This window comes from Neovison vison, chromosome 2 (assembly GCF_020171115.1).
Source record: "Neovison vison isolate M4711 chromosome 2, ASM_NN_V1, whole genome shotgun sequence".
Lineage (NCBI taxonomy): Eukaryota > Metazoa > Chordata > Mammalia > Carnivora > Mustelidae > Neogale > Neogale vison.
This window is the reverse complement of record NC_058092.1, coordinates 40525394-40537779: the sequence shown is the minus strand read 5'-3', so window position 1 is coordinate 40537779 and position 12386 is coordinate 40525394. Positions and strand designations below refer to the sequence as shown.

Here is a 12386-nt window from a genome sequence, read left to right as displayed (position 1 = left end):
ATAAATAAATAAAAATCTTTAAAAAATAAAAAAATAAAAAAAAAAAGAGTGATAGGTTAAGAGTATGTGTGCATTCTTTAACAGATGAATATAGCAGGGGAGAAAGAGAGAGGCAAACCATAAAACAGATTCTTAACTGTAGAGAGCAAACTAGGAGTGGGTAGAGAGGAAGTTGGTGAGGAATGGGTTAAATGGATAATGGGTATTAAGGAGGAAGCCCTGGGTGTTGTATGTAAGTAATGAATCACTAAATCCTATACCTGAAACTAGTATTACACTGTATGTTAACTGGAATTTAAATAAAGACTTGGAAGAAAGGGGCATCTGGGTGGCTCAGTTGATTAAGCATCTTCTTCGCCTCAGATCATGATCCCCAGGTCCTGGTATTGAGTCCCGCAGCCGGCTCCCTGCTCAGCGAAGAGTCTGCTTCTCTCTCTCCCTCTGCTGCTCCCCCTACTTGTGGGTGCTATTTCTCTCAAATAAATAAATAAAATATTCTTTAAAATGTTGGGAGAAAAAAAGGTTATGTGTGTGCTATTAATTTTCATAGATACTGACAAATTGCCCACAAGGGAGGTAGTACCAATTTCACTCCAACAGTGTACAATAGTGCCTATTTCTGTATAGCCTTGCTTTATTAATTTGATGGATGAAATATAGTTTCTTAGTATAGCTTTATCTTTTTTAAGTTTATTTATTTAAGCAATCTCTACACCCATTGTGGGGCTGGAACTCACAACCCCAAGATTAAGAGTTTGCACACTCCAGTGACTGAGCCCTCTTAGTGTAGCTTGCATTAGAAGTTAATTCATTATGAGTTATTTTGAGTATCTTTTCACATATTTATGAGCCACTACTATTTCCATTTCTGGGAGCTGTCTTCATATATATATTTGTTGATCTTTTCCTTATTGTTGTATAATAGTTTTCTATTTATTAGGAAAATTAACCCTTTTTCTGTGCTTTTAAATTCAGAATTTTTACCATTTATCTTTTATTTTTTGGCCTTGTTAAGCTGTTTTTTACCATATAGAGATAGTCAAAATTATCAGCTTTATCTTTTATGCTTCACTCTGATCTAGCGGCGGTAACCTCCTTTTTACCTTTAAAATACACCAGATACTCTCCAACTTCAAGGTTTTGGTATTTGCTGTTCTTTCTGCCTGGAATTTGCTTCCTAGAGATTTGTGTTTCACTTCCTCCACCACTTTGAGTCTTTAACCAAATACCAACTTTTCAGTGAGATCGTCCCTATTTTATGTTGCAGCCTCCCCTTTCCTGCTCTGTTTTCCTCTATCAACTATAGCTCACAGGCTTTAGAGGTATATTTTTATTTGTCTCACAGAGATATTGCAGCTCACCTACACAAATGAAGCAAGTGAGAATTAACATCTTCACTGTGGTTATCACCTCAGGAGACTAGCTTCATGCTCCGCTGAAGCTGCCATTGCCCAAAACATTTTGGGGACAACTTCTTAAAGAACTGCGTTGAGATAGCTTAAAGCCTTACAAGGAAAGCAGTCCTGTGTCCTGAAAGCAGTGTTTCTCAGTGTGGTCCATTAATTACCTACATCAAAATCATGTGGGTAGGTTGGCAGCTTATTAAAACAGGCAGTTTCCTGGGCCTTTCCCTGGATCTTCTGAATCAGAATCTTTGAGGGATGGGGCGGAGGAACTTTCCTTTTAGAATAAACTCCCTAGGGTCACCTGGGTGGTGCATTGGGTTAAGCAACCTACTCTTGGTTTGGATTCAGCTCATGATCTCAGGGTCATGAGATGGAGCCCCATGTTGGGCTCTGCACTCAGCGTGGAGTCTGTTTCAGATTCTGTCTCTCTCTCCTTCTGCCCTTCCCACTCATGCACTGGCATGCTCTCTCTCAAAATAAATTAATTAATCCTGAAAAAAAAATTTTTTAACTACCTAGGTAATTCCTAAGCCTTTAAAGTTTGAAGATCACTGACTGCATAGTCAGTGTCTCCCAGCTTAGTCATGTACCTTGTTTACCTCAGTTTGAACCAGATGAAAGACTATTTCCAAAAATCAAAGCCACCCTCAAAGGACAAAGGGGTATGTGCCAGGGATGCTGAAGGTCATTCCCAATGGGAACTCCAGAAATTAGCAATTGGATAGGCATTGCATCTCGCAGAAATGATGTGGTAGGAGACAAAACTCTTTGGCTCACCTGATTTTGGTATGTTTGGCAGTGCTAGTAACTTGGTAACTCTCACTTCATATATTAAAGAACCTTGGTTTTAATTTTCCTATTAAAGGGAAAAGGGGAAGAAAAGAGAATTGTGTATTGGCTAAATAGGCAGGTGATCTCTAGGGTCCTTTCTGTATCTTACATCTGGTTTTTCTACTGATGATGAGGAAAAAATAAAACCCTTGACACATGAATGAATGAATAACAAGGATTATTACTATAGCAAAAACTACAAGTTTGGTCTGTTTTAAAGGAAAGAGCCTTCTTAATTAAAAAATAGTTATTTAATTCTGTGTCCACTTTTTTATTTCATTTTTCTTTCATTAAAGATGAGTAAGTTTCGAAAAGCAGATTCTGATTGCATTTAGCCATTTAACTGTATTGTGCCTCTAATGCCCACTTTCAGACATGTAAAGTTTTGTAGTGTCACACAGCTGCAGCATCATGTATTTTCTTATTTTCCAAATATTAATACTTACCCTTTCATTCTCTAAATGAAGATAAAACCAATGATTATTTTTTTTAGTGAACAGTTATTATGCAAAGTATCTTTCAGTGTTGGCCCATAGATATAAGCTGTCATTTTAATCCTAAAAGTAGTTGTGATAAAAATGTTAAATACCATTATGCAGTTAATAATAAAATAGCTACCAATGTTAAGGGCATACCATATTTTGAGCATAATTCTGAGTAAATCTTTTGTATCTTACAAGAATACGTGTATTTTTTTTTAATTTTTTTAAAATTTTTAAAAATTTTTTAATTTTTTATTTTTTATAAACATATAATATATTTTTATCCCCCGGGGTACAGGTCTGTGAATCGCCAGGTTTACACACTTCACAGCACTCACCATAGCACATACCCTCCCCAGTGTCTATAATCCCACCCCCCTTCTCCCAACCCCAAGAATACGTGTTTTAAAAGTAAGTGTTATTCCCGGGGCACTTGGGTGGCGCAGTGGGCTAAAGCCTCTGCCTTTCGGCTCAGGTCATGATCTCAGGGTCTTGGGATCGAGTCCCGCATCGAGCCCCGCATCGGGCTCTCTGCTCAGCAGGGAGCCTGCTTCCTCCTCTCTCTCTGCCTGCTTCTCTGCCTACTTATGATCTCCCTCTGTCAAATAAACAAAAATAAAAATTTAAAAAAAAAAAGTAAGTGTTAATCCCATTTTACATCTAAGGGTCCTTTGGAGGTCATATTGAAAAGTTATAATCAGGAAACCTCACACAGAGTCATTAGCAAGTTTTCAGCTTCCATTTTTTATCAGATGTGCCTCCTTTTACATTTCTTGGTATATTGCAGGTAGTAAATGTTTGCAGAATTTCACTACTCTCCTCCTAATTTGCTGTTTCTTTTAGTATATATTTTATGTTGGAGTGTAACTTAGTAAAAGTCAGTGACTTGTTTAATTATGACTTTGAAAGAAACTAAATTATGTCCTGTTTTGAATTAAAATGAGATTACATTTTCCCATATCTGACTTATTAGTAATCCTGGTTTTCATTAGCAAGATAGAAAAGATCTATGCTTCAGACACTGAAATTTTACTAATGATTAATACATGCTAGCCGTTAGATGTTCTGCTTATTTTTCCTCCCCAAATTTAAGATTAAAAGATGATTGTATCTTTCTAATTTTAGATTTCTAATAACAAGAACTAGTGAATATGAGCTACTAATTATATTTTGTTTCTTCAGCAAGGGAGAAGTTTGAGACTTTCACTCACTAACACCACTACCATCACTACCACCACCCAGTCCCCAGGGACCAATGAGTTGCCTTTTTTTTTTTTTTAAAGATTTTATTTATTTATTTGACAGAGAGAAATCACAAGTAGGTAGAGAGGCAGGCAGAGAGAGAGAGAGAGGGAAGCAGGCCCCTGCTGAGCAGAGAGCCCGATGCGGGGCTCGATCCCAGGACCCTGAGATCATGACCCGAGCCGAAGGCAGCGGCTCAACCCACTGAGCTACCCAGGTGCCCATGATTTGCTTTATTATACCTGGTTTGTGATTAACCATTTTTCTTTGCATTCATTTTCTCAACCTTCATTCTTCTTCGCCTTCCTCTCTACCCCCTTTCCTCCCGCCTTCATTTTACCCTCTTAGTGAGGGCATTTGTTCTTTGTCTTTTCAAATTTATCATTTTAGCTTTTGGTTTTGGGGGTTGATTTGGCAACTTATTCCCTCTCCTCAAATAGGTATATGATGAGTAGGTTGTTTCATTTATTTAAGTCCTTTAAAATTAAAAAACAAAGCCATTTCTCCTTGACACAGAACAGTTGCCATTGCTTCCTCTTTTGGTTTTGAGATTTCAGGAATCTAGTTGCTGTAGAAACCATTTATCCCTTCAAGACAACTGATTCTCATGAACACCATTATAAGTTAGGTGCTGCCAATAGATGCACCAGCACACTTTTCTCTCTTAAAAAGGAAAAAAATGCCGCAGTTATGAGAACCACATTTTTTCTCTTGAAACAATTTGTTTTTCCCCTGTTTTTGTGCTAATGTTTTGAACTGAATTTTTGCAGTTGGTAGTGTTCTGTGAATGGTAACTTTGTGCTGTGAATGATGTTGAGAGGAAGAAGCAGAGTCCTCCAGCCATGAGAAAGATTTGATATCTGTGTTGTGAAGTTCTTATAAATTGTATTGGAAGGAACTGATTAGTAGGAATTTTGTAATTTGGGGCTGTCCGTTGGCCCAGGCTCTCAGGGATTGTAATTCGAAAATCTGAAAGTAAACATGATTCAGATCTTAGGAAGTTAATTAGATTCATTAAAATTTTAACAAAGTCTCTCTTTGATTAGAACAAATTATTAGTTAAGGCCACTAGAAAGCATCAACTGGCTGTGGGATCCCTGTATATTTCTCAACTACTTCTAAAACATTAGAATGATTTGCCAATACCTGGTAAAAAACTGATCACTTTGTTGTTTTGTATAGTTAATTGAACAGCTAATGTGCCTTTGAAGGCTATATCTGTCTTGAATATGTTTTGTGAAGTTTTGAAATTTGTGTTGTATATTAATTCAAACCCATAAGATACCTATATTTTCATAATTATTTTCCCTTCTAGCTCATTTTCATAAAAAGACGATTTCAAATAGGCAAAATTCTATTGAAACTGAATTCTTTAAACCACTAAGCTAGCCAGTCTGCCTTCCTGCCTGCCTGTCTTCTCTTTCTTTCCTTTTCTCTCCTTCCTTCCTTCCTGGCTTCTTTCCTCCTTTCCTTTTTTGGGTGTATCCTGTTTAGGTAGCATTTAATATCATTTGTGAGGCTAGTGCTATGATGGGCGTCTACTGTGTGATAGCCATTTAATCCATTGGTGTGAAATCAACAAGGACTTATTTTCTCCCTTTGGTATGGAATGATATTCCAACTGTTTTTTACATCTTTAAATTCAGAGGTTGACAGTGATCAAATCAGGATCAAGATTGACTTCAAATATTTTCGTAAGAGCAGGAAGAAAAATGAGATCCTAACTTTCTAGTGTCCTGATCTACACATCTCTTTGATGAATTAAAGCTATATGGATGTGAAATTTGGTACCAGAGGCTTAGGCTGCTTGAGCACCTTTTATCGTGTAATAGTTCTGGAATGTGAAGATCTGAATTTTCACGGGAGCACTGATATTTCATGGCCAACAATGGATTTCTTAGGGCCATGTCCTTTCAAATTGCCATGAGGTCTGGTTATTGCTGCTCTAAATGTAAATATGAAACTGCCTCCCAATGAACTTATTGCGGTAGTGCTAACTTGTCTTGACACTCTTGCTGACAGATCTAGTGGCCCTTAACATGGTCTACTTTATATAGTCACAGCACAGGTTTTGTGGAGGATTCAGCCTAAATTTCTAGAATGAATTTCTATAGACAAGAGATATGTTGGCTTTAAAAATTAAGAGGTTTGATTCTGTTTTGAATTTGGTTATCAAATGAATCTGAGCACATGACATTTTAATGCCGTTTGTCTTTTCAAATAGATTTACCTTCTAATGCATGTGACAACAGGATTTTGCTCATCAGCTAGAACATACATTTCAGAGTAGTTGTTACCTAAAATATTATCATAAGGCATAAGAAAACACACGATTTAAGTTGCCTTTCATGAACATAATTAAGAATTAATAAGCCAGTACCAGTGGCTAGTCCCCAGAATTTCCACTGTTTTGCCTTTTGTGACCTGTGTTATTAAAAGTCCATTATTTTTACAGACTTTATTAAATTGGATCTTATTAAAGCATTCTATATTTGCATTTGGTCTTTCATAATTCATTATTATTATGACATTTACTTTTTACCATCAGATCTGAAAACATATCATAAGCTACCCTTTTCTCTTGAAAGAAATGCTAATTTCAAACAGTCCTCTAATAGAAGAGAAAAGCTTTATCAGTTTTTTCATTTATTCCAGATCGTGTTAAGAATACTAATGCTAGACTTCAGTATGCTAATATCTCTGGGCTTTTTTTGGTCAAAAGCTTAGAATTATTATTTTTATCCCATGGTAAGTATGAAACCAGAAGACCTGCTACTACTAAAGAAAACACAATTCTAAAGTACAATTCTTGATTCTAAAGACTTGTGAAAATGTTGCTAAATTCTGTTTAGACTAGGATACTAGTCTAATTTAACTTTGTATCATACAATATTTGTCCTATATAAGAAATTTTTTCCTCTTAAAATTCAGTTTGTTTGTTTTTCTCATAGTCTAGGTCAGTATAGTTCTCAGTGTTTAAGACTAAGAATCCTGTGCTGTCAGCCCCAGACAGCATTTAGGGTGTGCTTCCTGCTTTTCTATACGATAGTCATTTCTATATCATTTAAGATGTAGTTGAAAACTCAATATAGCAAACTTTTATATATTGATATCAGACAGTCTATCTAATTATTACTAACATAATTAGTAAAGTACCTAGTGAGTTTTTTGTTAGGATATTAGTAAATTTATTAAAGTCTGAAATGATATTTACTTTGGCTTTTGTCTCATTTTAGATTTCTGACAATGTGCAATAGACATTTTGGCAGTGTTGTTGCACAAACCATTCGGACTCAAAAAACAGATCAGTTTCCACTTTTTCTGATTATTATGGGAAAGCGATCATCTAATGAAGTGTTAAATGTGATACAAGGTAAAGTACATGTCACAAGGGGAGTAGAGTATCTTCTTGTGTATGTGATAACCTTATAATATTTACCATCAAAGTTGACTATAATTCTCTGTATGGGTGAACATCTTTGTATTTTCAAACATAGAATATCCTAAAGAAGAACATCTTCAAAAAGTATAGGGTCTATGAAAAATGAAATATGCTGCATGAAAATCTACCAGAAATTTCTTAATAAAGTTGCACAACCCTTTGGAACCAGCATAATCATGTTAAATGTTCATAATTGCTAAGTTCTCTAAAGTAGCAGTCAAGTCATAGCCAGTTGTCAAATATGACATTTCTTATACATATATTGATTTCTTGCTGTAATGTTGATTAGTTGAAAGAAATGCTTCAGTTTTCTAGAAAAGTCAGTGACTGGATATGGCAAATTAATTGTTCACACAGTGATAGTTGTTTCCCCTTAATTGTATGAATCTGTTTCTAGGATGCAGCGCTAAGGCTTGACGCTATAGGATGCCTATGAATTTAATCGCATTGCATATTCTCTACCAAAAAAAAGTGAATGATTTTTTTTTACTGTTACTTATAAACCCCAAGGATTATTATAAAATATTACCTTATTTATATCACAGCTTAAATTGAAAACAGTGTATCTTTTTTATGCCCCAAGGGAAAAGTTGTTTCAAGTGCCCCAACTAAATCTTGTGTTTGAGATACTTTATTTTTACCTCTATTTAAGTCAGAAGTTCTAGAGCAGATAATATGATGGGGTATGTGATGTAAATTCTGGTGCCTTTAAAACTCAAAACCTCTGGTATTTTATGTTTGCTCTGTAACTAGACCATTGAGTTTCATAAATAATGCTAAAGAAGATCTGCGGGGGTAATGAACTGCATACTGTAAATGGATAATGAAAATAATATTAAAATAATATTTCATTCCTGTTTTCCTGGTCAGAGGCAGTATTATGATAGTGGTTCTTAAAATATGGTCCGTGGTTCTGGAGGTCCTCTAGATCCTTTCAGTGGATCTATGAGGTCGAATTATTCTCATTACAGTAAAAAGACTTTTCCTTTTTGCCTTTTTTTTTTCATTGTGTTGACATTTGCACTGGTGACACACAAAATCAGTGTTGTGTAAAACTGCTGGCACTTTCACTGCATGAAAACCAAGGTCATGACCAAAACTATTCTAGTAGTCATATTCTTTACCTCCCTTATGTGCAATTAAAAACTTTTTAATTAAATTTTAACCCTTTTTAAAGTTTGTGTGATATCTAGTATAGATATACCTCTATACTAGAGGTATAGAAAATGTATTTCTGCTGCATTTCAGAGTACAAAGGTAGTCTCAAAGAAGAGCACTTGTGTGGTTGCTTGAGCTGAACTACTAGTCATTTTTTTCTTATAGAACATCATTTTTACTTGGAAATAACTGATGAACAAACTATACTTAGATAGCCTGGGTATTTGGTGAACCTTTTCTCTAGAATGAGCAAAGTGAATCTATCACTTCAAGAAAAGTGAACTGACAGTGCTTTTTGCTGATGATAAAATTTGAGCTTTTAAGCAAAATGTTATATCCTCCACCATGGGATTGGCAGCTTAAATAATTTTCTGATGACATCAGCTCATGTAACATTAAAGATAAATGCATAAGTCAATAAACCAATATTTTGCACATGACCAGGGCATGATGTTTTAAAATCACACATAGGTAGAAGATCCATTCAAAGAGCGAGATAGGTCAGTGGATCTTAATACAACAAAGTATAAGACGTTCATTAATGGTTTCAAATTTCTCACATGCTTGAAGAAATCTCCTCTTGTCAGTTTGGGTGTATAAATAATTTACAATTATTTATTAAAATACTCCTCCGGGTGCTTAGGCAACTGCCTTTGGCTCAGGTCATGATCCTGGAGTCCTGGGATTCAGTCCCACCTCAGGCTCCCTGCTCAGCAGAAGTCTGTCTCTCCCAGTGACCTCTTTCTCTCTGTCTCTCTCTCTTTCTCTCTCAAATAAATAAAATCTTAAAACAAACAAATGAATAAATAAAAATACTCCTCCCATTTTCAACTGTATATCTATGTGAGGCCAGATTTCCTTCATAAATTTCAACTAAGACATAAGACAACATAATGTAATTGGTTTAATATAGAAGTAGATTTGAGAATCCAGTTATGTTCTATTAAGCCAGACATTAAAAACATTTGCAAAAATGTTAAAACAATACTGTTCTTCTCACTAAACTTTTTCCTTTGGAACATAGAACCATTTTTCATAAAAATCTGGTATTTATATCAACATGTAATGGATTTATTGTTACTTTTAATGAACTGATAAATATGTTTTAAGTATTTAAGCTTCAATTTCTAACACAATAAATGTTGATAACAATAACCCACATAAAACTTATTTGAGAATCTCAGTAGTTATTAACGGTGTAAACAAGTTTTGAAAATAGAATTTTGAAAACCACTACAGTAGGTTATAAAGAAAAAACTTGTCTGGAACTGTATTAACTGGTACCTTTTCTCTGTCTTGTCCAGTTTGGTAGTGAGTCCTTACCATTAGCGCTTAAGCAGTGGCTTAAGCCTGAAAACGAATGGCCAGTATGTAACCGCATTTCTAGTACCCTCCATAAGGAATTCATATCCCATGCTCTGAGTGTTAGTCACTACAGTTTGCAAATAAGAAAGGGAAACTCAAAGATTTGCCCAGTATCCAAATCTACGTTGAAGGTACCCCTAAGCTTTTTGCATTTGTTATATCTATTCACAATAACTACCACTGCTTATGTGTACTATATACAGGGGTAGTATTATCTTCATTTTACTGATAAGGGAATTGATTTTTAAGGAGCTATAGTCAGTCACTCACTCACTTATTTATTCATTTACTAAGTGGATCTCTATTAAGCCCTTGTCACATGCTAGGCAGTTTCTAGGTACTTGATCATATAGTTTATAAGTGGCAGAACTAGAATTAGAACTATGTCTACAAAATCAGTGGTGCTTTCTCAGTACCATGATATCACACCAAGGTGATATTTGTTCTCTAGCTCATGTATTGAGAGAGTGGTACTGATGTGACTAAATTTTCTTTGTTGAGGACCACACACGCTCCCTAACATGCTGCCAATGGTCAAAAGAAAAGTTGAGAAACAGACCATTGAAAGACCATGCTAGGGGTACCTGGGTGCTCAGTTTGTTAAGCATCTGCATTTGACTCAGGTCATGATCCCAGGGTCCTAGAATCAAGGTCCACATTGGGCTCCCTGCTCAGCAGGAAGCCTGTTTTTCCCCCTCCACTCCTCCTGCTTGTGTTCCCTCTCTCTCTGTGTCTCTCTCTGTCAAATAAATAAATGAAATCTTCTTTAAAAAGGCGGGGGGGAGACCATGTTAGTCATACTCCAGAATAACACCAACAAGGATGCTTGCTACTTTTTGACCTATTTCGTTAATGGGACAGAAAGACCTCAGGCCCTGGAGAAAGATAGGTTCTTTGTAGTTTTGAAAGAAGAGAAGAATTACTATACCTTTATATATCTCTATAGATTTCTCTGTTGTAGATGTATCCAAAGCAAGCAATAGGAGAGTGCTCTCAGGAAATGGCATATTTCTGCTATATGTTTGTTATGGCCTTGGACAGGGAATAAAATAGTGTTAAAGAAAGTCAAACATTTTAATACTCCCATAAAATTAATATAACATTGTATGGTAACTTAACTGGAATTAAAATTAAAACTTAAATAAATACTCATAAAGTTTATAGTATAGTCATTTGAAAGCAGCTGAAAGAGAAAAATACCAACTGGGTAACAAAAAGAACTCAGTTTTTTTCAGAAAATGAATTACTATCTGCTTCACCAAAGAATTTTTAATGATAGGAGAGAATTCTAAATAGTGTATTGAGGTGGCAAAGAGAACAGACTTTTTTTTTTCCAATTTATTTATTTTCAGAAAAACATTATTCATTATTTTTTTTCACCACACCCAGTGCTCCATGCAAGCCGTGCCCTCTATAATACCCACCATCTGGTACCCCTACCTCCCACCCCCCCACCACTTCAAACCCCTCAGACTGTTTTTCAGAGTCCGTAGTCTCTCATGGTTCACCTCCCCTTCCAATTTACCCAAATTCCCTACTCCTCTCTAATGTCCCTTGTCCTCCATGCTATTTGTTATGCTCCACAAATAAGTGAAACCATATGATAATTGACTCTCTCTGCTTGACTTATTTCACTCAGCATAATCTCTTCCAGTCCCGTCCATGTTGCTACAAAAGTTGGGTATTCATCCTTTCTGATGGAGGCATAATACTCCATAGTGTATATGGACCACATCTTCCTTATCCATTCATCCATTGAAGGGCACCTTGGTTCTTTCCATAGTTTGGCGACTGTGGCCATTGCTGCTATAAACATTGGGGTACAGATGGCCCTTCTTTTCACGACATCTGTGTCTTTGGGGTAAATACCCAGGAGTGCAATTGCAATTGCAATTGCAGGGTCATAGGGAAGCTCTATTTTTAATTTCTTGAGGAATCTCCACACTGTTCTCCAAAGAGGCTGCACCAACTTGCATTCCCACCAACAGTGTAAGAGGCTTCCCCTTTCTCCACATCCTCTCCAACACATGTTGTTTCCTGTTTTGTTAATTTTGGCCATTCTAACTGGTGTAAGGAGATATCTCAATGTGGTTTTAATTTGAATCTCCCTGAGGGCTAATGATGATGAGCATTTTTTCATGTGTCTGATAGCCATTTGAGAACAGACTTTTAATAAGTTAGACTCACTTGGTTTCAAATTCTCATCCCACCATTTAATCAGCTGACCTCGATTGCACAGGCTACTCCCAACTCTCAAAGCCTCGTTTTCCTTCTTTAAAGTCAAAATGCTAATGATACCTTCAAAGAATTGTTGCATAATATATATAAAATGCTAAGCCTAACTACTAGCATATAAACAAATGGTAGTTGTTGCTAGTATTTTTAAGTAGATATGTTTCTATAACTTTAAAGAACTTTTGATTCTCATTTCTCAAATATTCTTCTTCATAGAGCTGAAAC

General features: G+C 35.8%; 1 protein-coding gene across 1 annotated transcript in view; it reads left to right on the top strand.

Annotated features, from left to right (window-relative positions):
* Positions 1 to 12386, top strand: part of FAF1 (Fas associated factor 1) — a 475350-nt gene that overhangs the window by 363644 nt on the left and 99320 nt on the right. The window contains exon 14 of the mRNA XM_044238202.1: positions 7198 to 7334. Within this exon, the coding sequence (XP_044094137.1) occupies positions 7198 to 7334 (137 nt within the window). The remainder of the gene's footprint in view (positions 1 to 7197; positions 7335 to 12386) is intronic.